The sequence below is a fragment of the Dermochelys coriacea genome, chromosome 9, assembly GCF_009764565.3.
Source record: "Dermochelys coriacea isolate rDerCor1 chromosome 9, rDerCor1.pri.v4, whole genome shotgun sequence".
In the NCBI taxonomy this organism is placed as follows: Eukaryota; Metazoa; Chordata; order Testudines; family Dermochelyidae; genus Dermochelys; species Dermochelys coriacea.
The window spans coordinates 65,841,930-65,869,258 of record NC_050076.1 but is presented as its reverse complement, the minus strand read 5'-3'; the positions used below and the strand labels follow the sequence as shown (position 1 = coordinate 65,869,258).

Sequence of the window (27,329 nt, the reverse complement as noted above, 5' to 3'; positions counted from 1 at the left end):
CTGTGTCTGAGTCTCAGATCCAGTACCAGCTGGTTAGGGCAGTTCTGGGCTATTGGTCTTTTATGTAACAACCAGCCTGTTTACCAGTCAAGCAACAGAGCTGATACAACCTGCTCTTTCCCTTTCCTACCTAGACCAGGGGAAGCTGTGCAGGCAGATCCTGGCCCTTTTGAATTAGGGAAAGGGATTAAAGGCACCAGATGGATTTCCATGGCTCCTGTGTGTCCAGGAACCAGCTCCCGTTCCCTTTGGGGGAGACTCCTCACCCTGATAACATTCCCTCAGGGTTGGGCAGTGTAGACTGAGCCCGTTACCACTCTTGGGTGTCCCCATTTACTGCACGGGCCCCTGGCAAAGGACTCTTTACAGCAGCGATCCTGGTCTCCCTGCCAGCTAACGGAGTCCCCTTTACTGCACCACATCCTCACCCAGGAGTCCTGAGCTCCCAACATGGGACGAGTGCCTCTTGACCACACCAATTCCTAGATCCCCAGCACAGTGCCGAACCCCCTCCAGAACTAACCCCTGGAACAAACCTGAGTCCTCTTTGGCCTCTGCTCTGTGGACTGGTATCTGTGACTCCATCTGGATTTAGCCTCTGACAGTGGCTCTGGGTTCTAGCAATTGCTGCCTTTGGTTTCTGAGGCCGAAAGGCTGCAGACGTACTGTAGTCTCTGATCTCCCCACTAGGTGCCCCCATATCCCAGCTCCTGGGTCTATAGCGGGGAGCGGCTATTACAAGTGGAGAGAACAAAAGCGCCTCAGAGCTGGGAGTTTAATAATTGCTTGTTGTTTAAGAGCCTTGCCCCTTCCCCAACATCCCCTTCAGGGCCTGAGGCTGGGGCAGAAGCTTCTCAACGAGTCAGGCAAAACAAGCTGGTTTGGGGGTTGAAAAAAGTCATTGCCCTTGTTTTCCTTGTGCAGAACCACTGCCTGGGGGCTGGCAAGTGCGTCCCATTTATCTTGTTCCGCAGAGCTCCAGGGTGCGGCAGCAATGATCCAGCTCTACATCTAGAGAGGCTAAACTCTCCCTGGCTGGGCTGGCCCCCTACATGCCCTAGAAACTAAGAACTGGTCTCCACTAGGAACTGTCACTGGTCTAGCTACATCTCGCACTGGTGTGAGAAATCTACCCCCCTCCCATGCTCCCCTCACCCCTGGTGTCAACAGCACTAGGGAATTCTTCTGTTGACCTCATTACTGCCTCTCGGGGAGGTGGATTAACTACTCTGATGGGGGAACCCCTCCTGTTCCTGTAGATACGGTCTATGCTGAAGCGCTATAATGGCCCACCTGCGACGATGCAGCTGCACCACTGTAGCACTTTAATCATAGACATACCCTAGCCTGGAAAACGAAGTGCATGACTGTGAGAGGTCGGTCCCGAAACCTCAGGGGTTTTGGCTTGAGCCTCAGGGTTTCTCAGGGCTTCAGACCTAGAACCTCCCACATGTCAGGGCTGAGCACCAAGGATACAGCAGGAGGGAACTGGGTGAGGGGCCATGCAGGGCACAAAGGAAACAGCTCAGAAGCCCAGCAGTTCTTCAGAATAACTTACAGCAAGAAAGGATGAAAAGCAACGTGTTTAATGAAACCCACCTCCAAATGGCAGAAACCTGGGAGCACAGGGCCCAGGCCAGCTGGGATGAACACTTCCACATGATTCAGTTCTCATTTCTGGCAGGTCTGGGCAAACCACTGCACTAGTTCCATAGGCTCCCTGGTTGTTAGAGACCAAAGCAGGAGAAACACCCTTCTGTTGTACTTTATGCTGGTTCGAGATCATAAAGGTTAGAAATTGAAAAGCCTATTCGGTCCCATACTACGTCTCCCTTCCAACATAGTGCTGTTCTCTATGGGGCATTTACTAGTGTTTTATTTTGCTTACGTTTAAATGCAACTTCCTTCAGGATCCTGTCGCATTTTCATCACCGTGGTTGGAGATGAACGATTAGAAGTAGTCTCCCTGCTTTTGTGGCTAGCTATGTCTGGTGTTAAGGTGTTTGGTGGAGTGGAAGTGACGCCATAGTTAAAGGAGCAATAGAATTTTCATTTTGGCAGGATATACATAATAATGGAGACAGTGCTGTACCACACACCCAGATCAAGCACCCAGAACTGGGGAGGTAAAGTCAGAATCCAAATCTGGATCCAGATCTAAATTTTGCAAATTAATCCTATTTTATACTGGATTGAAACACATTTAACACACATAGGGTGCTGAACTATGAGGTGGATTCCTGCGTTCTGTTCCCATCCCTACCATTGACTGGGAGTGTGAGCTTGGCCAAGTCACATCAATGTTCTGGGCCTCAGTTTCCCCATTTGAAAAATAGAAATAATGAGACTGACCTCCTTTGTAAAGCACTCTGAGGTCTCTGAATGGAAAGTGTCATATATATATATATATATATATTTGCTAGGTATTATTATTTTATTATTTTACCTAAAGGGCCCCAAAGAGCTGTTCTGCAGTAATTGTTGCTTCCATGTTTTACCTGTTTTTCTGTCTCCAGGGCTGTTTCAATCCAGCACCTCTTCCAGCACTAAATTCTCTTTAAACAATGTGCAGTGAAATTATGGCAATGGGGTTGGGTAATGCATGTTCCTTAGCTTGCAAAATTCCAGCATGTACCAGCAGCAATGGGTAAAGGGTACTAAGCAGATGCAGCCCAGGGAGAATTTTCTCCATAGTTTTTCCAGAGATCCATTTGATGAACCCCAAACCCACCTGTCTCAAAGGGGGAAAGAGACTCTTCCCCATCGTGTGTGTGTGTGTGTGTAGATGTGTGTGTAAATGGAGCGCTGTCTGCCCTTTACCTCTCAGGGCCTGGGAGTTTTGAAAGGAGTTGGGAAACTGTGCTGAAACTTGGCTGAGCCAGTGATGCATGAGGGGACATGGGAGCAATGGCGGAAAGCAGGGGAACAGATTAACTAATAGGGTTAAAAATAGATTCATTTGTAGAAACAAAAGAATGTCAAATTAAAACAAAGGATGCTTCCCTCAAGTCTGTGCCATCCTGCCTCTGTCCCTCCTCTCTGTGAGCAGCCAAGAATACAGCTTGTGTGCCTTCTCTTCAGTTCAGGAAGGGCTGGAACTGCACACAGTCCTATCTAATCTAATCTAATCTAATCTAATCTCCTACATTTACACACAAAATCAAGCAACTTCTTATCCTTTTGCTCTGTGTTGGAACTGCAGATTATTTTTCATTAGAAGGGGTTTCCTTCTTAGCCTTTAAGTTACAGGCTATTTACCCATTTCTGGTGTTTTGCCCAAGCTGGCTCTGTCCCAGGAAAAGGGTCTGATTGCTGAGGCAGAAGTGAGTATTCAAGACAGGAAGAACTGGAGGTAAGGGTAAGGAATAAGTCAGGGAGCAAGGAGAGTTTGGTCCCAGGGAATATCAGCCTCCAGTTACAGAGCCTGTCTAAAAGGAAAGCACCAATCCTTTTCCCTTGTTTGGGTGGGAGGGGAGCACCTAAATGAGGAAAGGATTTATGTAGAAGGCCCGATTTTCAGAGGTACTGAATAATTAGAGGAGTGAGGGCTGAACACTTCTGCCAGTCACACCTGTGGAGGCTGAGCAGAAGGATATTTGTCATGAAAATGTACCAGCCCAGACACAGAAACTACTTGTCCACATTTCCAATAGTGGTGCTAACAGGAAAAACGAATGTCTTCCTTGCCCAGCCAACACACAGTGTAACTGATTGGGGGAGTGTGCGGGAGAGCTTCCTCAGGCCAAGTTAGGGAGTGTTGAGGATGATGAGGACAAATGCAGAAAGTGTGAGCCAAGAGCTAGAGGCCCCGTGGCATGGATGTGCAGATGCTGAAAGGTTCCAAAGACCTTCAAAAAACTTGGAAGATATATTAGGGAGATGGAATGTTCTGCAACCACAGAACTGTTTGGCTTCTCAGGGCTGGCTCTTGCTACATGCTGAGTGTCTCGTGTGAAGTACTGAATGCTGTCTGCTCCCACTAAAGTCACAAAGAGGTGAGGATGCGCAGCTCCTTGGAGGCCCTGAATGATTTGTCTATAACATAAACAGCAGTCAATAGGTGTGGCGCTCCACAAGCCAGGATCTATATTATGTACCACCCTCTGCCCATGCTCAGCTAATGGCCCATTGTAATAAATGCCTCGCTGATTCTGGAAAAGGTACAGTGTGGCGGAGGCTCTTGCTGTGCCTTTGAGATAAACCATCCATGGGATTCTAACAAGGAGCTTGGGGGCAGGCCTTGGACCAAGATCATCTGTGAGAATGTACAAACCTGGACCATGGCCTGGACCTGCTGTTTGCAAACCAAAGGTGCACCAGATCCTCAGCTGTGGTGATTGGTGTAGTTCCATGGACATCAGTGAAGCCATGCTGATTTACACCAGCTGTCTGAGGATCTGGCCAGTAATACCATATGTCCTGTTTGAAGTGCTGACCTCAGATCTGTCCTGTAGTGCCTGAGGCAGCCCAATGGGCCTGCTCAGTGGATCTTGTATTTAAGATAAATGTTCCCTCCCTTCATTTACCTTCTCTGCCCCACCCCCAGTAACAAGGAAAGAAAGATGCAGAAAGAGGGAAAAGCAAAAAGAGACCCTGGTAGGAGAGGTTCGCTGGATCTAGTTGATCACAAGTAGAAGGGAGAAGCTGTGCCGGCAGTGTTGGTAGCTGGAGGGGACTGAGCTGTGGTCACTAGTCTCCCAGAAGGCCACCCCTGCTGCTGTGCCTCTCTTCCCTTTGCACAGCCAGTTCCTCCTCTACCCCTGTCAGCAGCACAGGACGCTCTTTGACAGTCCCCTCCTCAGGAGGCATCAGAGGGGCAGTGCTGCTTCCAGGTACAAGTGGGTGGTAGGATGTCTGCAGCCCACACAACAGTCACTCCTTGCTTCTGAGACAGGCTGCTGCTCAGGGCTTGCTTGCCCATGGCAGTGCTGCTCAGCCCAGAGAGGGGGCATGCCTTACACTGACAGCTGTTCTGGGAAGGCAGTGAGACAGACCTAGGGGACCTCTCCCCATAAACCAGATTCAGAATTCAGATTTAATTACATGATCACATACTTTTCCTTCTCGGGACCTCTGTCTCGTTCAGGGCACAGGATGGACGGTGCTCACTTAATAAGCAGCTATTTCAGCATTTTGTTTTCTCATCCTTATTCAATGTATGGCCCTAGACCTTATTTACTTCACATCATTCAAACCCTGCTCTGACGGCAGAATTGTTAATTTCCCCAGGGGCTTTTCTATGGTGGACATCACTAGAGTATCTGAGTGCTTTGCAAATGTCAAGCTAGGAGTGACTGTTGTGTGGGCTGCAGACATCCTACCACCCACTTGTACCTGAAAGCAGCGCGGCCCCCCTGATGCCTCCTGTGGAGGGGACTGTCAAAGAGCACCCTGTGCTGCTGACAGGGGTAGAGGAGGAACTGGCTGTGCAAAGGGAAGAGAGGCACAGCAGCAGGGCTGGCCTTCTGGGAGACTAGTGACCACAGCTCAGTCCCCTCCAGCTACCAACACTGCATTTTCACAACACCCCTTTGAAAATAAGTTCATGGAAGGGGTGGCATGGAGTGGCTGACCCATTTATGGGGAGTCATGGCCTAGTCTATGCCTGCCAGGCTTCTTTAGGGAGAACAAACCTATTTTGGCCCACCTCTAGAAGTCAACTGCCTAGGTGGCTGCTTTGCAGCTAATTGACTGATGAGCGTCTGGACCTGATAAAAGGCTACCAGAGCACTCAGCAGAAGTCGTTTGCTTGTTCAGCTCTATAAGCTTAGGGAGAAAGGGCTGAGTAGGTAAAAGGGGCTAACTGGCCTGAGTTACCACCCAGCTGCAGGAGGGGAGCTGGGAACTTCTAACCCACTGAGAGAGGGACTATACCCAGCTGCAGGACTAGGGCTGTGATAATCCTGAATACAAGGTGGGTAAGTATATCTGAGTCATTACACAAGCCTGGGAAAGGCTGTGGGACTCCTAAATTTTGGAGAAGATGGCTTGCCTGGATTAGCACCTATGCTCCCAGAAGAGGAGTGGTCATGAGGGGTGGGTTTCACAGATATTTCCTGACAGCAGAGGAATGGTGAGACTTAGGAGTTCTGGGTTCCATTTCATGCTCTGGAGGGGAATGTGACTAGTGGCTACAAACTCTTCTGCCTGTTATTCTAAAGCTGGACCCCTTCTACCTTGTTCCCCTCAAAGTTGTCCTAGCCTCAGTGCTTTCTCTTCCGCACCTCTGATCCCCATCCCATCCTCCTCACCTAGCCAGTCTCAAAATCCATTTCCTAGGCTTCTCATCTCAGTCCAGTGCCCTTGCACAGCAAGTCTAATCTCACCTCTATGGACTCTCCATCTCAGTCCCAGTCTCTGTCTCCTCCCCCCCCCCATTCTGAGGATACTTGCCCAGTCATTCCCAGTTTCCTCCTTACCCCTGGCTCCTTTTTCCCCAGTCTCTTTGCCCAGCCAGTTCTGGTCTTCCTCCACAAAGCTCGTTGTCCCAGTTTCCTTCCCCACCCTCCCCCTCAACCCCTGCCTACAGGTCTGGCCATTTTCCCATTTGCGCTTGAATCTGGCAGCTTCCTCTTCCATGCTGCCTGTACCCAGTAAGGGGGGCACTGAGATCACTGGAGAGGCTACCTGCCCTTAGTTCTGGTGCCCAGCCTGACCTGGTCCGTGGGAGCTCAGAACTGCAATTGCAGGGAGAGTCCTGCTCATCTCCATGCTGGTGTGGAACATGCTGTGAATCTTCAGTGAATTTAGCTGTTCTAGCTAAATTCTAGCAAGTCTTTACTGAGCATGTTCAAACCACATGTATTTCTCCCCCATGTGCCCCCACCCAAAAGTCTATAACTTGGCTGACTTTTTTCGCAGGGATGGCAAAAAGGCAAGCCCTGGCACACAGGCTACCCCTATGCCAACCTTCAAGTCCCTGCTCCAAAGTAGGGGCATTAGAGCTTCTCAAAGAAAAAAAGCATCCAGGATTGTTTTTAACATGGGTAAAACTACATACCTTTCCTCAACATTATTCTCAGAAACAGTTGAACCATTTTGGCTGAATTTTCCAAAGTTCCATCTGAGGCAGACACCTGTCAGGAAAACTTCAGCCCAAATGGCTAAAATTTGGCAAAGTTCAATGCAACTGAAAATGGGCATTTATAATGGGAAGTGTCAGGTAACCTTAATCATAGCCAGAGCTACCAGTCCTGTCTGTAATATCTGTTTGTATCTGTATCTATATGTCCCTAACTAACCATTTGGCTGGCAGTCCAGAAAATGCCAGTGCTGATTAAATTCACCCTACTGCCTGAGAGCCAGATTAACCCCTGGTATAATTCCAATGACCTTAATTTACACCATCAATTAATTTGGCCCTGGCTATTGGCTTGAGGCCTTGGGCTGCTTCTCTGTGAGAGTCTGACAACCACTGCGATGTCTCTCTAGATTCAAACAGAGCAGGCAGAAAATGGTCGGTGTGCCTGATGCGAAGCCCAGTGAAGTGGTTATGTAAGGATCTTTACGTCAGTGATCTGAACACAGGACTGGCAGCCAAGAGTCCTGTGCTCTGCTCCTGATTTGCTGTGTGTCTTTGGGAATGGAGCATGCTTGGCGCCTCAAAAGAGCGGGCCCTTACTTTTGTAATCAGTGCAGCGGTTCATAGCCTCCTGCATGGATGGCAAAGTCAGGCTCAGCCGTTGTGTACGTCTCCCTCTGGGGAGTGAGCAACCCCCTGCAGTGCTGTGAATATGGGAACTGAGAACTGCACAAAAGTGCTTGGGAGCCACGAGGGAGTTTGGGCTGCCTGATGCCCCTAGGCTGGCAGTGTGTCTCTAGCCCTGGGGAAGGGGAAAGAATTAGTTGCAATTTGCCATTCTCCCCTCCCTCCCCCCCCACGGTTACACTGAGAAAAGAATCATTCAAGCCGCTATGCTGGAAGGGCAGAAACCAAGTGCCTTCTTCTATCACTGCCTCTCTTGCAGGCTCATTGTCAGGGTTACCACATCAGTCAGACAAGGGAGTTTAAAGTAGTAATTTTGGGACAGAGCCACTGGCTACAGTGGGAGACCTCAGGAAGCCTGGCAGGGGTGAGAAGAGTGTCCTGCTCCTTCCCAGTTCACACTGGGAGTGTGGGAACCTGGGACCTCCTGGTTCTAATGGGCAGAAGGCACAAGGGATGCATAGGGTTTTACAGGGATCCCCTAGTCAGATCTTTGCATACAGTTCACCAAAGGGTGGCATATGAGGTCTCTAGCTGAGAACCAGTAGCCCACTGGTTGTCATAATCATTGTGAAATGCGTGGATGGAGGAAATTAAGACATCACATATCTATACTATAGCTATATTGGCCAGGGGGGACAAGGTAGGTAGAAGGGATTGGAGAACAGAGTGGATGGTCCAGATTGGGCCCAAGAGAATCAGGGAGTGGGCCAGAGGAGGCTGCAGCAGGGCCTGAGGTGGGTAGGCATGCCTGGGCAAATATAGGTGGGCTAGACTGAACTAGAGATACCAAGCACACAATGGTCACATTCCCTGGAAGTACTGCACCTGGCTGGAGGCTACCTCAGCCTGTCAAGGCGCTGGCGTTTTTGCTGCTTAGGTGGTTCTGGGCAACACCAGTTTGAGTGCCAAAAACTGAGTGCCAGCTTATTTCACTTGTTTGGGCCTAAGCAATGAAGCAGGCTGAGTTGTCTGTGCCCATTTGTGATGTGGAGCCTCTACTAGGGAGGGAGGCCAGGAACAGGCCAGCATCCCCACTGAAAGCGTTCCCCCAGGGCTGAGCAAAAGTGGTGATGTTTGGGAGAAGGACGAGGTCAGGTTTGGGTGGAGAAAAGGGGGAGGCAGATGGTTCTAAAAGGTACGAGTCAGTGCTTTGCCCTGCACATCATTAGTGAGAGGCCAGGGCTGGGCTGTCACTCACAGATCAGCTCTATTGAAACTTGGCTGTGAGGACAGAGAGAGATTGATGTTAGCTCCAGAGTGGAGCGATCAGCTGTGATCTCTGCCTCATCCTGATGCCAGCTGTCAACAAAAGCAATGGCCCTTCATGGTACTGTAGAGCTGTCCAGGCTGCCCTGAGTCTCCGATGACAGCTGGCAATTCTCTAATGCTGGCTCCTAACCAGCTTGGAGAGGGGAGGGCAGATATGGGGGTGGGAGGTGAAGGGGCAACAGGGGGAGGAGCTGTCACTCAGTTAACTGCAACCCTAGAGCTGGCTATGTCCCAAGTAAACCTCACCCTTTGCTTCCCACCGGTGAAATAGCTCAGAGAAGCGGGACTTGGGGTTTCTACCAGAGATGAGATCCCTCATTAAGATCTTTCTCCCCTTCCTCTCCCCCCTCGTGAGCTTGTATTGCTTCCAAAGCGACTGGAGCTACTGTGAGAGATTCAGCATCTTTCTACAACTCTCTAGAGACTGGTTTATTCTCGCTGTCTCTCTGGGAGCCACGGAGGGGGTCAGCCTCTGAAATACATGCTCCAGCTGTAGCTTTTGCATGGGGGCTGTGACCAGGCAATTGGTGATCGTGCTGCCTGGGCAGTGGGCAAACTTTGGCTGCACCCTGGGCAGTTAATATAGGGCACTGAAGTAGGGATGAGAGAGGAGGCAAGCAGGATCCAGGGTTGACGTGACTTTGGCTGGGCTGTTTATAGCTGTAGTGGTTCTGTAAATTCATTAAAGGGCTAAATAGGGGACTGGGGAAATGTTAATTAAGTTGTTAATCTCGCCCCGGGGTATATCTCTATTAGGCTGTGTCTGTGCCTAGCAATGCAGAGGAGATAGAGGCATATTTGGCTTTCCTAATGGAAAGAAGGGGAAAGCACCTTCTACCACCCTGAGATGTTAAAAGGAGAAGGGCTCAGTGTGTTCGTGTGTGTGCATGAGGGGAAGTGTAGGGCTGGATTCATGGAAATTCATCCAGTGTGCCTAATTCTGATCTTATACCAATGAAACTCAATTGATTCTATGATCTGACTTACAGCGATGGGAGTGAAAGTAGACATCACCTACTTATGAGTGAGATACGCATCCATCTTATTCCCACCCCACAGGTCCCACAAGCTCCACAACCTGAGGGAGACTGCCTAAGCCCCTCACTAGAAAGCTGGCTCTGGTATGACAGCCTTTCTGCTAGGAGGTCATAATAACTAGCTCTGCCTGCCTGTCTGTGCATGAGGGTAGGTTATATTTCCTTTCACTGTAGCAGTGCTTGCTCTTGACTCGACTGGAGGGTGCGGAGTGGGGGAAGGGGTCTGGTAATGCTTTTGTGAGAGAGCCACAGGGTTTAGAGACTATTCATTTCTTGGAAGGGTTGGAGCCTCCTGTGGATTTTTGCTACGACAACAGGTAGGTTGTCCCCCATTCCCACTGCTTGATTGGATTCTAAGGTCAGGCCTACTGGATTCTTGAATCTAGGGAATCCATGTGCTGGGGTCTGTGGGGCCCAGGGGCAGGAGACTGTCAGGTATGTTACAATATGAAATGTTTCTGTCACAAGGTCAGGATTAACCTGAAATGAGCCTAGGGAGACAAGCTGACGTGAGAGGCACATACTGGGAGTCCTGAGACCAGAGGAAGGTAATGCCAGGCCTGCTGACCACCAGACGGGCACATGGAGGACACAGTGGGAGTTCAAAGGACACTTCGAGAAGCCTGTAATCCTAGCTGGGACATAATGACCTGTGGTGTAATATATAGGAGACCCAGGGACAAGGAGAGGGGCATAGGGCCACTGAGTGACCGTGGCTATGGAATGTTGGGCTGAGTAATCATAGAAGCAATAGTGGAGACTCAGTGACCACAGGTGGAGATGTACAAGAAGCTAAGGTTTTGACCGAGGCGCATCCAAAACCATTTTGAGAGTCCATCCTCTGAAGTTATTAGGATTAGCGAAGGAGAAGATGCTGAGGAAACTCCAGGGGGATTCAGCCAAGGTTTTCTCATCTGCTGGTCCAATAGGGGCATCCGCACAGGGGAATGGAACTGGGTCTCCACCATCAGTTTCTGGGTCCATGGAGGAGAGTGGGGAACAATGTTATAGATGTGACTCTTCACAGGTTTGAGATGATGGTGGGCATGTGGAGGGGGCTATGCCTCTGACCCCTTTGGGGCTATGCCTTCACTGCAGTATTAATGCCAGTGATTGGCACTGGGCATGAGTAGCCATGCTGCAAAGCCGTGCCTGAGTTACTGAGGGTGTGTTACCAGCCTGAGGGAAAGCATGACCCTGTCTCAACCCACACCCCCAGGCAGGCCAGCTAGCCTGAGCTGAAAGCTCCCTCAAACTCCTGTGAGGGGGTTTTGCATGTGGATGGAAGGGGAGAAGGGGGCTAGGGGCTGCACCCAGGTAAGAGCCCAGACTGACGCTGTAGTGAAGATGTCCCTCAGGTGAAGGTGCCAAGGAAGAAGCATGGCCTGCCTCGGAGGAGAGGCTGCGGGGAAAGATCTAAGGGGAGGACAGCTGTCGGTCTCTGGCCAGCAGACCTGGTGCTTGCTGGGCCTTGGGAACAAAGGGATATAAAGAGAAAATACTAGCCTAGCCATGGAGGCTGGAGGCACAGCCCGGGGAATTCTCCACACACAGTGTGACTGACACTCCTGAGGGGAACTTGGTGGCAGCTGACTGAGACAGGGCTTCTGAGGGGGCATGGGATCCCAAGCCAAGCGGAGGGATAAGTGCAACTCTACCCCCATCCCCACAATCAGCAAATGTGGGAGGCTTCCTAGCTACAGCCCTGGAGTGCTGGGCTCAGGACTGGCTGTGTAATGGCTAATGAAACAAGACAATCACTGCCAATTATGTCAGAAAAATCACCACTGGAGATAACAACATCCCAGTGCAATTCTGTGCCAGGGTTGCTTCCCACCTGTGGCTGCTCCCTTCTTGAGTCCGGGCTGCTGCATGCGCTGTTAACAGCCCACAGCAGGGAAAGCCAAGAGCACTGTTTACAGTTGATTGAGGCCAACATCGCCCTATGGAAACAATATGATCCTGAATGAGGGCTTTATTGAACGTGCACTCACTATACCAGGCTTGAATGCCCACTAAAGGCATTCTTATCACCACCTTCCCTGCCTATGTAACGAGCTATTGCACTGCTGATGCACCTGCCACTGTGAGATCTCACGGTGGTTGACATCCCCTGCTGGGTACAATTAGAACTGCTTTCACTGTGTCAGGGACCCTGTACTGCTCAATGGAGATTCTCCTTTGGCTCTAGGGGCAGATGCCTGTGCTTTTGGAGCAGAGGGATGTGAGATCTTGCCTTGATGCTGCTGGGAAGTTCAGAGGGCTGTGGCATGCAGCATAGTGACAGTCCCAGGAGTCATAGATTTGTAATGTCTCATGGGAAGGCTGCATTCAAGACAGAGCAGACCATAAACACAAGCAAGATAAGCTTCTGTGGGCCCTTCAGTTACATGTCCTCCTACTATGTGGGGAGAGAGGCCCTAGACTATTTCTGGGGTTTCCACATTCATTTTCTTGCTCGGGGCCTTGTTGGCTATAAGGGAGGCCTCTCATCAGGAGATATGAGTGGAATGGGACAACATACCCCAAAGGTTGTGCTGCAGGAGTGGGGTGGATAGAATCTGTGTTCTCTGCTTAGGCTGATAGGTTTCCCATCTCCTGACCTGAGCCCTCAGCACAGGAAGTTGTTTTAGAAGTGAAGGTGGGAGAAGGGGTGGGAAATTGTGTGTCTGATTAGCCCTGGAGGATGAGGCCTTCCATGTGGCTTAGCACTGATCTGAAGTGAGGGGGAGCTCAGTCCTGGCCTCTGCTGAGATTGAGAAGGGGCCAAATGCACAGTCACGGGGAAGGGATTGTGATGGGGACACCTGTCCGTGGAGTCCCATTAAATTAATTGCATATAGGCCAAAGAGCAAACGTCAGACCATAACAACTTTAATTCACTGCCACAGCAAGCTGGGTCTGAACAAGTGACCCCTGGCCATTACTTGATCTACACTGAACTCTGTCTGGCAGTCTCCCACTGCTGGTCTAACACAGATTTGGTTCTAACAGTGTTAGGAACAGTAGGAACACTAGGGTGGATCAGCCACTGACTGTGTAACCACAGCTTTGAGCAGAGTTAGGTCAATGACACAGCTCTTTTATTTAAAAAAAAAGAAAAAAAAGAGAGCCTGTGGCTGATCTACACTAGTGATCCCAGTGCTAGAGCAATGGTGGGAGGTTTCAAAGACAGCTCAGTGCAGATGCAGCAGATAAGGTGAAAGGCTCCAGTCCCCAGAGCCAGTCAGCCCCCAAGGGCCTGGATTTTCCTTAAGGAAGTCAGAATACACTAGTAGAGGGCTTCACTACCTAATTCTCTCAGCTCCTCTCTGAGTCCGGGCCTGACACCAAGCCTTGTGTCTATGGCTCTCCTTGTGCAGGAGCACCTGGGAAGGTTTAACTAATGAGATCCCTCACTTCAGACCCTTTCCTTTGACATGCAGCCCCTGTACTAACTTGTCCTCTCATCACTGCTGAGAAGGAGCTTCTGCAATTTCATTTAAATGGAGATGATTGAAAATGAACCTCTGCAACCTGCCCAGGGTCCTTGCTATCCACAATACTATTAACACCGTAGGAAAACAATAATGAATATGCAATGCACTTCTAGTCAGGTGTCCCCTCTGAGGAACAGGGATGGTGAGTGTAAATAAGTCTCCTTTTTTTGGTAACGAATGAGTGTTTTCTTATTTAATTTAGACTAGTACCTGTTAGTAAATATTAACCCTTTTTTTGTCCTTTTTCTTGTATAGTAAATTCATTTACATATTAATTATTCTCCCAAAATCTTTATGGTATTAGCAAAAAGTGTGTTTGAATTCTAAGGCCAGAGTGTTGATTTTTAACCTGTGAGTGACCTATGTTCAGGAACTTCATGTGATCAAATATTAGACTGTACTTCATTATGGCTGGTGCCTCCAAACCTATAGGAAAATAGGTGTCCGTGGAGTCCCATCAAATTCATTGCATACAGGCCAAGGAAACAGTGGTTTCTCTGGCGCAGGTTGAGAGGTGTATACAACTTGCGTCAAGACTGAAATGACTGTGGAGACTGAATTCCTTCAGACCCCAGGAGAGCGTGGTTTCTCTGCAACAGCAGAGTTCAGATCTGTTGGTGAAAAAGAGCAAACAAGGGATGCACAGGTTTGAATGACAAAGGAGACTAAATAGCTCTTGTACTGTTGAAGATGCTATTATGACCCTCTGCTTCACACTGGGGACCAGCAATGGCAAAAGCAAGAACAGGCAAGAATGGTCTCCTCTTTGACGGGAGTAGGAGACATGTGGGAGGTGGCAGCAGGTCAAGACTGACAGGTGTTGTTGCAGTGTTAAACTAAATCCCTTCCTCTATAAATAACACTGGCAATATTAATGAAAACCCCAGATACATTTTATTTGTGTAGGAAGATCAATGCTGTTTAAAAATCCCTCATTTCAAAACTTGACACTTCTCCAGATGCCATACAAAGCTCCTCAGTGCCAGGAGAGAACAGTTAGCAGTTTTGCAGTATAGAGGAAGTGACTTTATACCAGCTAGAGGATCACTTCCAGTGGCCTCAAAGACCTGATCTGTCCAAAAGCAAGTCTAAATAGTCATGTTGGGTTGTGTTCGGGCCAAACCTATCAACCAGGACTCAGAATCAACAACAAAACAGAGGGAGAGAAATATCTAGTAAGCCTGTATGACTTATGGGGACGTTACTAGGCCCTATCAACATGGGTGGAACAACACAGTTTAATTGATTTGTGGCCAAATAGAGTTCTACCATAGTTTGGCCACTCCTAGGGGAAACCCGGCTGTTACACTGACTCCTTTGAACAAGTCACTTCACCTTTCTGCCTCCATTTCCATGCCTAAAATGGGAACAGCAATATCTACCTACCCACTGATCCCAAAGGGGCAGGGTGATATTTAATTCATTAGTGAATATTTGTAAAATTTTTGGATGACAAAAAGCGCTATGCACGCCCAATCTTGTGAGGTGCTGAGCACTCTTGTTGGGTTAAATCCTGACGTTCTTACTCCAGTGTTACTTGGGTAACTGATGTCGGTGGGGAGTAAGGCCTGAGGAAAGACTAAGAATTCTCTGTGTCTCTAGATTTGTATAAGGTTGCCCATCACTGTGGTATCTGGGCACATGATGTGACTGCAGTAGGGAGCTGAGGGCACTAGACCTTTTTCTGGGGTATTGTTACAGCAGAGAGAGCTGTTGTGACCTGCACTCTGCCCCTTGTTTTCCTGGTCAGCAAGGCTGCTCTCCAGTCTTTTGGCTTTGATTCTGTATATTCTGGGGCTGAGGTGGTGGTCTGGCACCAGCTGACTGGGGGCCTGGCTCCAATCAAAGAGGCTCCCTTGTTCAGCTTCGTTACTGTCTCTGGGGCATTGTCCGTAAAGTTTCTCAACAAGGCGGATTTGTGCCGTTTGCCCATCTGGACCAGATCTACAATAAGAGGCACTGTGAGATTTGCCAAGACCTTTCCCCCTTTCTGCAGCCTGGCGCTTGGCCCCAGGCATGCAGAGATTTAAAGGGACACCCACTGCTCACTGTGCTGTGGCTTGCACTTGCCTGTAACAGGCTTCTAGACAAGTGACCATCCCACTTCTCCTGACAAGGCTATCCTTGTCCACCTGACAAACACTGGTTCCCTCCCTTGCCCCACCTTGCGTGTGGAATGGAAGCCCCAGACGTGGCTGTACAGCATGAGCACCAGCATCTCTGAGGAGGTGAGCCCTGCTTTGGGCACTGTCTGAGTTAGTTACATGTGAGCAGAGGGAACAGGCAAACCCAAAACGCCAGAGAGGGAGAATGACGGCACAAACTTTTTTGGGTTTTTTTTTTGTAGTATCTAAATAATGTTGCCTATTGCTTTTGTTTCTTGTGGCAGAGCTGTGGGTTTTTCTAAAATATTTCAGGTCTGCTCTTCCCCAGATTATTCGAATCCTTAAGATTCAGGCCTAAGTTACTTGACAAAACAACCTTGACGCAACTCCACTGACTTCAATAGAATTACAACAGCGGTGAATTTGACCCAGTTTAAAATGATTCAGAGAACCTAGTGGTGTTGGAAAGGGAAAACTGGTGGGGAATGGAAGGAGATTGGCGAGGGCCAATACTTCCCCCTTCTGCCCCTGTTATGGGTGAAAACACGTTCACCTCTTCCTGTTCCAGCAGGACTTTATCCTGCTCTCACTGCAGCTGGACGCAACTCCACAGGCGAGATCAAAGGTGCTGATCCAGGGACACTAGCCAACTCCAGACTCATTCCCCTCTGGTATCAGACAAGAAGGCCAACAGCACCTCAGAGAACCCTGCTCCCAACAAAACCTTTTAAGGGGGATCAACTTTGGGTCTGACCTTGCCAGTTATTAAGCACCTCCTATTGGTTCTGAGCACCATTAAGTTCCAGTCTAACTAGTGGGATTTAGGGGTGCTCATCACTCTCAGAATTGGGCCCTTATTTATTCTGACCTTTTAAAAACCTTCCCTTTCACTCCTACACCTGAAATCTGTGTTGGAGCTCTGCCTAATGTGCAAGCTCGGTGGCTCTGTTCACTTCGGCAAGAGAAGAGAAGAGGAGTGGACTGGCTGGATCATGAGGAGAACTGGGAACGTTTCTTCACAGAGTAAGTCAAGAACATAAACAAAGCCCCCTAGACAGACCCTTGAAGCCTTTTCCTTTACAGTGAACCATCTCCAGAGCTGGCTCCAGTGCACTCTGCCTTACTGCCATTTTCATGCCCCAGCCTTCTGACCAGTCTCCTCAGAGTCACAGCGAAGGCTGGGTGTCTTGCACTTGACATGCTCATCAAAAGGGGTGCCCCCCAGCAAGCGCCTCTGCCCCGTGGCCATAAAGAATCAAGGGTAAGAGCAAGGAGATGAGAAGGCCAAGAACGTAAATATCAGAGGAAGAGTTGATTACCCAATGGTGTCCACTGCTGCCTGGCCTGGTTTGCATGGCTGGATGGGCTTTGCCAGTTTAAGAAGAGCTCAAGATCTCATCAATAACCACAGTGGCAGCACAGCCCCCTCCATCACCATGCTAGGTTGTTGGCAGCTGGAGGATGGTACACAACCCTTCTAGCAGCACAGTGCATCTTAGCACCATGCTAAGGCTGTGTTGGGAGCACCATTATGGTGACTTTCATCCAGTCTGACCGTGAGTTGACTGTTGCCCACATTTCCAAAGCAGATTATGGAGAAGGACAGCACCCCCAGTAGCAGGGCATTGCCAAGGTAGGGCGTTAGCAAGGTGGGTTATATCTGGGTTAGGGAGGACAGCATCTCCAGCAGCAAATACCCTCTGTCACTTTGCTGGGCTGTTGTGAGATGGCACCTGTCCAAGTTGTGCCGCACAGTAGCCTAGCACCCCCAGCTCTGTGCTGGTGGGGGTATTGGAAAGATGGAGTGTCCCATTTTAGACTGACACACTCCCAGCCATACATCATACATAATCAGCATGGTAACACGGTATTGGTGGATGGAACATGTCTCTGTTTTGGAGGGCAGCAGCTCCAGCATCATAGCACCCTCTAAAGCCATATTGGGGAGCTGGATGATGAGCTTATCTTGGTTATGGACAGCTGCAGTGCAGCACTTCCCCAACTCCTTGCTGGGAGATGGAGCATGTCTAGATGATAAAGGCCAGTGCCTCAAGCAGCACAGCGAACCCCAACGCCATGGTAGGGTATAGGTGGATGGAGCATGGCCAGGTCCTTACGGGCAGCATAGTGTCCCCTAACACCATGCAGAGTGTGCCCAAGTTTCTCAGCTGGTACTAGAAGTTCTGGGTCAGAGAGAAACAAGGTCCTGGCAAAGCTACTAGTGTCCTGACTGATGCTGGTGGAAGGTTCTAGCCCACACAGCAGTGCGCATGAGACCAGGAAGACGTAGGGGCTCCCCTGCCTGGTGCCATGTCCCATGTCACATCAGGGTGCCTGGTGGATGTCCTCGGACCGCAGCACTTTGTAGATCACCCAGTAGAAGATGTTAAATACCAGGAAGGTGAAGGGGAAGACGGCTCGGGAGATAGTGTCGATCCGCTTGGCCCTGTCGACATAGCGCCTGAGGATTGCCTCTCCCTCCTTCAGGAAGGGTGTCGGCGGAGCAGGGCTGTAGATGCTGGGACCCTCCACAGTGCTGCCATCCTTCACATGCAGGCAGTGGCCTAGGCCATAGCCACGGAAGTAGAAGCGGCTCCCACGGACAACCTCTTCCTCCTGGAGAGATGCAGATCAGAGGGGAAGGGAATGGCATGTGAATTCAGTGTCACTGGCCACAGACAGACATCAGACAGTGAGAGATGGTGTTGCGGGAGTGTGTCTATACAGGGAGTATATATATACACATGGCTTGTTTTGATTATATACAGTGTATCTGTATACTGTATGGAGATGTGTGTGTATATATAGTCCTACATATACACACTATCTATACCAGCACATGGATATATCAAATTTAGAAATACCAAATACCGTCACACACATTTATAACCCTGGATTGTGCAGGTAGAAGGGTCAGGCTAGCAGATCCCATAGCAGGAAGTCCCACTGTAGCCAATAGGATTGTGCATGGGCCCAGGGGTTCACACTTACGCATGCCTTTGTTGGGCCAGGGCTGTGCTTTCCATGCATCTGTCCCATAGGCAGTGATGTGTGAGTAGCTAAGACAGTGGTTCTCAACTTGCGGGTCACTTGTGGACCCATCAGCACACAGCTGTGACATCCTCAGGGCCATACAGGTAGTGTGTGTATATATATATTGTGTGGATGTGGCCCACATAAATAGAGAGAGCTGCATATGTGGCCTACAATGGTAAATAAATTGAGAACCACTGAGCTAAGATAATCATAGACTTTAAGGTCAGAAGGGACCATTATGATCGTCCAATCTGACCTCCTGCGCAACGCAGGCTACAGAATCTCACCCACCCACTCCTGTAATAAACCTCTAACCTATGTCTGAACTACTGAAGTCCTCAAATCATGGTTTAAAGACTTCAAGGTGCAGAGAATCCTCCAGCAAGTGACCTGTGCCCCACGCTGCAGAGGAAGGCGAAAAACCCCCAGGGCCTCTGCCAATCTGCCCAGGAGGAAAATTCCTTCCCGACCCCAAATATGGCGATCAGCTAACCCTGAGCATGTGGGCAAGACTCACCAGCCAGACACCCAGGAAAGAATTCTCTATAGTAACTCGGATCCCTACCCATATAACATCCCATCACAGGCCATTGGGCATATCTACTGCGAATAGTTGAAGATCAGTTAATTGCCAAAATTAGGCTATCCCATCATATCATCCCTTCCATAAACTTATCAAGCTTAGTCTTGAAGCCAGATAGGTCTTTTGCCCCCACTGCTTCCCTTGGAAGGCTGTTCCAGAATTTCACTCCTCTGATGGTTAGAAACCTTTGTCTAATTTCAAGTCTAAAATTCCTGATGGCCAGTTTATATCCATTTGTTCTTGTGTCCACATTGGTACTGAGCTTAAATAATTCCTCTCCCTCTGTGGTATTTATCCCTCTGATATATTTATAGAGAGCAATCATATCTCCTCTAAGCCTTCTTTTGGTTAGGCTAAACAAATCAAGCTCTTTGAGTCTCCTTTCATAAGACAGGCTTTCCATTCCTCGAATCATCCTAGTAGCCCTTCTCTGTACCTGTTCCAGTTTGAATTAATCTTTCTTAAACATGGGAGACCAGAACTGCACACAATATTCCAGATGAGGTCTCACCAGTGCCTTGTATAACGGTACTAACACCTCCTTATCTCTACTGGAAATACCTCGCCTGATGCATCCCAAGATCACACTAGCTTTTTTCACGGCCATATCACATTGGCGGCTCATCGTTATCCTGTGATCAACCAATACTCCAAGGTCCTTCTCCTCCTCTATTACTTCCAAGTGATGCGTCCCCAGTTTATAACAAAAATTCTTGTTATTAATCCCAAAATACATGGCCTTGCACTTTTCATTATTAAATTTAATCCTATTGCTATTACTCCAGTTTAATATTAATTAATTATTAATCCATCTCCACATAGTGTACTTCCCCCAAAGACCTGGAGCAGGAACCAGTTACTTGTACATACCAGCATAGAAAAGCCAGGAAATCACAGCTAAGTGCTTATCCAGCCCTGGTAACCTCTGAATTATTTTACCCACAACATTCCCACCTCCTTGCACACAGTGTGCAGCCTGCACCTCGGATCGGGCGGCAGAGCTGGGAATGGTTCTTCTCAAATTGCTCAGGAGGTTGAGGGGGCGTAGTGGAAGGAAATGGCTTGCCCCATGCATGGTGGCAGGGCTCCAGTGGATGGGTGTGCTTCAGGGTGTTGTGGCTGATGGGAGGAATGGCGTGTTTGTTATAGCAGTCATCAGGGGTGTGAGGAGGACGCGCACTGGGTTTTAGCAGTAGCTGATCGCGGGAAGGTTGAATGTGCAGTGTGGAAGTGGAGGGAGGAGGCCAGTGCATTGCATGGTACGTGGGTGATGTAAGAGCTGAAACCATTGCGCCTCTCCCCTCAGCTTCTCTTACTCCAGGCCTTCCCCATGCTGTCTCCACACAATCCTGCTCCCCCACATCCTCACCTGCCCCCCATATTCCTCCTGCATAGCCCCTCGCCACCCACTTGAGACTCCCCCATGCTACTGCTGTATGATGGGTGAGCAGAGCAATAGGGGTAACCAGACGGCAAATGGGGAAGAGGATTGTGGTGGGGGAGGTCAGAGCCTCCACATCAGTGCTTGAAGGATTCCCCAGCACACTGAGGCAGCAGCCCCACTGGGAGCCCCTTATGCACCATTGCCTTGGTGCAGATGCCGATGCCCCCACTGTTTGCTGCTTGGGAGCCATGGCAGCAGTATCTGGGAAGCCAAAGTGTCCCTGTCTGGAGACATTATCCTTGGAAGTTACCAGGCCACGGCTGGAGAACATAAGAACGGCCATACTGGGTCAGACCAAAGGTTCATCTAGACCAGTATCCTGTCTTCCAACAGTGACCAATGCCAGGTGCCCCAGAGGGAATGAACAGAACAGGTAATCATCAAGTGATCCATCCCCTGTCGCCCATTCCCAGCTTCTGGCAAACAGAGGCTAGGGACACCAATGCTTCCCATCCTGGCTAATAGTCATTGATGGATCTATGCTCCATTAATTTATCTAGTTCTTCTTTGAACCCTGTTATAGTTTTGGCCTTCACAACATCCTCTGGCAAGGAGTTCCACAGGTTGACTGTGCGTTGTGTGAAAAAAATACTTCCTTTTGTTTTAAACCTGCTGCCTATTCATTTCATTTGATGGCCCCTAGTTTGTGTGTTATAAGAAGGAGTAAATAACACTTTTTTTCTTACTTTCTCCACACCAGTCATGATTTTATAGACCTCTATCATATTCCCCCTTAGTTGTCTCTTTTCCAAGCTGAAAAGTCCATACTCCTAATAATTTTTGTTGCCCTTTTCAGAACCTTTTCAAATTCCAATATATCTTTTTTGAGATGGGGTGACCACATCTCCATGCAGTATTCAAGATGTGGGTGCACCATGGATTTCTATAGAGGCAATATGATATTTTCGGTCTTATTATCTATCCCTCTCTTAATGATTCCCAACATTCTATTCGCTTTTTTTGACTGCTGCTGCACATTGAGTGGATGTTTTCAGAGAACTATCCACAATGACTCCAAGGTCTCTTTCTTGAGTGGTAACAGCTAATTTAGACCCCATCATTTTATTTTTATATATATATATATATATATATATATATATATATATATATATATATATATATGTTATGTTTTCCATGTTTATGGAGACTCGCTGCAATCACTGGAGTGTGAAAGAGAGGGACTGTAATAAAAAAAATGTTAACAACCCCTTAACTCTGGGTCACTACCGATGCCTCCACAATGCAGGGATACAGTGGCAGATGGTGTAAAGACCTGATCAGCATCCGCTTGAGATGGGTGGGCGGGCCCCACTATCGCTATACATTCATAGATTCATAGATACTAAGGTCAGAAGGGACCATTATGATCATCTAGTCTGACTTCCTGCACAACGCAGGCCACAGAATCTCACCCACCCACTCCTGCGAAAAACCTCACTTATGTCTGAGTTATTGAATTCCTCAAATCGTGGTTTAAAGACTTCAAGGAGCAGAGAATCCTCCAGCAAGTGACCCGTGCCCCATGCTACAGAGGAAGGCAAAAAACCTCCAAGGCCTCTTCCAATCTGCCCTGGAAGAAAATTTCTTCCCGACCCCAAATATGGCGATCAGCTAAACCCTGAACATATGAGCAAGATTCACCAGCCAGATACTACAGAAAATTCTTTCCTGGGTAACTCAGATCCCACCCATCTAATATCCCATCACAGGCCATTAGGTCTATTTACCATGAATATTTAAAGATCAATTAATTACCAAAATCACATTATCCCATCATACCATCTCCTCCATAAACTTACCGAGTTTAATCTTAAAGCCAGATACATCTTTTGCCCCCCACTGCTTCCCTTGGAAGGATATTCCAAAACTTCACTCCTCTGATGGTTAGAAACCTTTGTCTAATTTTAAGTCTAAACTTCCTGGTGGCCAGTTTATATCCATTTGTTCTCGTGTCTACATTGGTACTGAGCTTAAATAATTCCTCTCCCTCTCCGGTATTTATCCCTCTGATATATTTATAGAGAGCAATCATATCTCCCCTCAACCTTCTTTTAGTTAGGCTAAACAAGCCAAGCTCCTTGAGTCTCCTTTCATAAGACAAGTTTTCCATTCCTCGGATCATCCTAGTAGCCCTTCTCTGTACCTGATCCAGTTTGAATTAATCTTTCTTAAACATGGGAGACCAGAACTGCACACAATATTCCAGATGAGGTCTCACCAGTGCCTTGTATAACGGTACTAACACCTCCTTATCTCTACTGGAAACACCTCTCCTGATGCATCCCAAGACTGCATTAGCTTTTTTCACAGCCATATCACATTGGCAGCTCATAGTCATCCTATGATCAACCAATACTCCAAGGTCCTTCTCCTCCTCCGTTACTTCTAATTGATGCGTCCCCAACTTATAACTAAAATTCTTGTTATTAATCCCTAAATGCATGACCTTACACTTCTCACTATTAAATTTAATCCTATTACTATTACTCCAGTTTACAAGGTCATCCAGATGCTCCTGTATGATATCCCGGTCCTTCTCTAAACTGGCAATACCTCCCAGCTTTGTATCATCCGCAAACTTTATTAGCATACTCCCACTTTTTGTGTCGAGGTCAGTAATAAAAAGATTAAATAAGATTGGTCCCAAAACTGATCCTTGAGGAACTCCACTGGTAACCTCCCTCCAGCCTGACAGTTCACCTTTCAGTAGGACCCGTTGTAGGCTCCCCTTTAACCAATTCCTTATCCACCTTTCAATGTTCATATTGATCCCCATCTTTTCCAATTTAACTAATAATTCCCCATGTGACACGGTATCAAATGCCTTACTGAAATCTAGGTAAATTAGATCCACGGCATTTCCTTTGTCTAAAAAATCTGTTACCTTTTCAAAAAAGGAGATCAGGTTGGTTTGGCACAATCTACCTTTTGTAAAACCATGTTATATTTTGTCCCATTTACCATTGACCTCAATGTCCTTAACTACTTTCTCCTTCAAAATTTTTTACAAGACCTTGCATACTGCAGATGTCAAACTAACAGGCCTGTAGTTATCTGGATCACTTTTTTTTCCTTTTCTTAAAAATAGGAACTATGTTAGCAATTCTCCACAATTTCTGAGTTTACAGATTCATTAAAAATTCTTGCTAATGGGCTTGCAATTTTGGGTGCCAATTCCTTTAATATTCTTGGATGAAGATTATCTGGGCCCCCTGATTTAGTCCCATTAAGCTGTTTGAGTTTCGCTTCTACCTCAGATATGGTAATATCTATCTCCATATCCTCATTCCCATTTGTCATGCTACCATTATCCCTAAGATCCTCTTTAGCCTTATTAAAGACTGAGGCAAAGTATTTGTTTAGATATTGGGCCATGCCTAGATTATCCTTAACTTCCACTCCATCCTCAGTTTTTAGCAGTCCCACTTCTTCTTTCTTTGTTTTCTTCTTATTTATATGGCTATAGAACCTTTTACTATTGGTTTTAATTCCCTTTGCAAGTTCCAACTCTACTTGACTTTTAGCCCGTCTCACTTTATTCCTCCATGTTCTGACCTCAATAGGGTAGCTTTCCTTGCTGATCCCTCCTATCTTCCACTCCCTGTATGCTTTCTGCTTTTTCTTAATCATCTCTCTGAGATGCTTGCTCATCCAGCTTGGTCTACAACTCCTGACTATGAATTTTTTCCCCTTTCTTGGGATGCAAGCTTCCGATAGCTTCTGCAGCTTTGATTTAAAGTAATTCCAGGCCTCCTCTACCTTTAGATCCATAAGTGCTTCAGTCCAATTCACTTCCCTAACTAATTTCCTTAATTTTTGAAAGTCAGCCCTTTTGAAATCAAAAACCCTAGTTGCAGATTTATTTTTGTTAATCCTTCCGTTCAGTTTGAATTGAATTAGCTCATGATCACTTGAACCAAGACTATCCCCTAAAACCATTTCTTCTATGAGGTCCTCACTACTCACCAAAACCAAATCTAAAATGGCATCCCCTCTGGTCGGTTCAGCAACTACTTGATGAAGGAATCCATCAGCTATCACGTCTAGGAAAATCTGAGCCCTATTGTTATTACTAGCACTTGTCCTCCAGTCTATATCTGAGAAGTTAAAGTCTCCCATGATCACGCAGTTTCCATTAGTATTTACTTTATTAAAAACATTAAAAAGAGCTCTATCCATATCCAAATTAGATCCCGGCGGTCTATAGCACACCCCAAGCATTATCCCAGGGCAGGCTCTACTAGTTTTCTTCCCCAACGTAATTTTTGCCCAGACAGACTCTATCTTATCTATTCCATCGCTTCTTATTTCTTTACATTCTACCTCATCATTGATATACAATGCTACTCCACCACCTTTACCTTTACCTTTATTTTGGTCTTTCCTAAACAACACGTACCCTTCAATACCTGTAGTCCAGTCATGACTACTATTCCACCATGTTTCTGTTATCCCTATAATATCTGGTTTCACATGTAGTGAACGACACCCATTGTTGTGTGTCTATAGAACAAGACTTAAAGATATAAGCAGCCATATTATAATAGGATTGCAAGCAGTGCTCAGGGCTCCAGAATTGATGCCCAGGCTGCTGGGGCATGGTAGGTGAGCTCTGAGCTGCTGTTTCTAACCCTGTCTGCTTACACTGCATTATCATCCCATAGAGGCCAGGGCCAGAATAATCTACCTCAATGAGGAGTTCCAAGGCTGAAATATTTAGTGGGCCAAATTTAGCCCTGGCATCAACAGGATCCAACAGCCCTTCAATGGACTTGCTCCCAACTATGCCAGCAATTATTTTGGAAAGAAATATGATCTTGAGGTTAAACTATGGAGCTGGAACTCAGGTGACTTGGGATCAACATATGGCTCCGCCACAGACCTTGGACAAGTCATTTGATGTCTGTACCTCACTCCCCAAGCTTCTGTTTGTATGTTGTAATTCTTTCTCCTACCCACTTTCTCGTCTGTTTAGGTTGTAAGTTCTTCAGGGCTGAGACTGTCCCTTTCTGTGCAGAATGACTGATACAATGGGGTTCTAATCTCAGTTGGGGGTCTCTGAACACTATTGTCCTACAGACAACCATGAAAAAGGTGTCGGTAAGGGGCTGTCAGATCCTCAGATGAAAGAGGCTACAGAAATGGTAAAGCATGATTATTCATCATCATCGTGCTTATTTATCACTTTCACAAGGGTCCTCAGCACAAACCCACTCATCTCAATGCATGAATGAGCAGGGACCAAACTCCTCCCCAATGTTAGTTTCTGGGGTGGAGAGCAGCCAGCTCGGGGGCTCTCATGCAGAAAGAGCACTGACTTGGCTCTTTAACAGGTAACCTGCCTACTAAGCAAGTGTCTCCTGGGGGGAGAACAGGGAGCTGGTAAATTATTGATATTAGTTTTCTTTCATTGAAGAGATTTATTTAGCTCTTTCTTTAGATTTACTGCTAGCTGCAAAATCCAGGAAAGCAGAGAGAGCGCTTGGAAGAATGGTGCACACAGCAGGGTTGCTAAAGGTGAACTTCCAAGCCACACAGAGGGTTGTGCCCTTCACTGATCCTTTAGGAGCTGGAATGTTACCTCAGCTTTTTCTTACACGGCAGAAGCAGATGCGATTTGACTCGCCCCTGTTGGCTGGAGAAGTTTGGTGCTTTTGGGAAGAGGATCACCAAACCCCAAGGCTGAACCTGCAGTTATATTAGGCCTTGCCTAGACTGAGGCTGTGTCCCAAGAGCTGCCATTAATAGCAGCCATGATGCAGCTGCAATAGAGCAAATGTCTAGTGTAGGTAAGGAAACCTCCTCTTGTCTAGGGGAAAATCCCTAGACAAGGCTCTGACGCTGGACCAGAGAGTCGGCTGGCTGTGCGGAAGAGAGACTGAAATCAAGAGATGTTAAACTTGACATTCAGAATGGAATTCCCTCCCAGGCTGAAATCCTGCTTTGCCAGTTTCATCCAGAAGAGGGAGCAGCTCTTGAGTAAAGCAACTCTATGTTGGCAAAAAGAAAAGGAGTACTTGTGGCACCTTAGAGACTAACAAATTTATTAGTTATTATTATTTATTAATTTTATTATTTTATTATATTTTATTATTTATTAATGATATTTATTAATTATTAATTATTATTTATTAATGCTCTAATAAATTTGTTAGTCTCTAAGGTGCCACAAGTACTCCTTTTCTTTTTGCGAATACAGACTAACACGGCTGCTACTCTGAAATCTGTGTTGGCAGCAAGCTTGAGCTACATTCTGCAGCCAGATGCTTCCATTCTGTGGCACTCTGGTGCGGCCAACTCGAGTTTCGGTGGCAGTTCCAGGTATAGTACTTGAGTGAGGGTTGGATTCACCTAGACATGAACAATGCAATCACTAGGAAGTCCTCTTGGTTATTTAATCTGAGATAACCTTCTCTTTGTTTTATGCTGCCCTCAAATTGTAAATGTCCAGTGTGCTGCAGAACTTTGCATAGCAGCTGCATAACAAGCTGGCAGCAGGCAGCGAGTCTGGGAGGTAGTCTGGGTTTCTGGGATAGGCACTCTAGCTGGGTGTTAAGACAATCAGCAGTGGAACTATGTTGTCACTGAAATTCGCCCCATGAGTCAGATTTTAAATTGAATGCCCCTTGAGAGGAAAGGGGCAGTTCACCTCTCAGAGAGTTATTCTT

General features: G+C 47.4%; 1 protein-coding gene across 2 annotated transcripts in view; it reads right to left on the bottom strand.

Moving 5' to 3' along the window:
* Window positions 1-14,068: 14,068 nt before the first annotated feature.
* LOC119861171 (glycine receptor subunit alpha-4) overlaps window positions 14,069-27,329 on the bottom strand; it is a 44,536-nt gene continuing 31,275 nt past the window's right edge. Inside the window, exons 10-11 of one of the 2 annotated variants that reach the window (XM_043492534.1) lie at window positions 26,867-26,878; window positions 14,069-18,214 (exon numbers count right to left, since the gene is read on the bottom strand). In XM_043492534.1, coding sequence (XP_043348469.1) covers window positions 17,924-18,214; window positions 26,867-26,878 — 303 coding nt within the window. In that variant the 3' untranslated portion in view covers window positions 14,069-17,923. The remainder of the gene's footprint in view (window positions 18,215-26,866; window positions 26,879-27,329) is intronic. The other variant, XM_038415848.2, reaches the window with a different exon arrangement.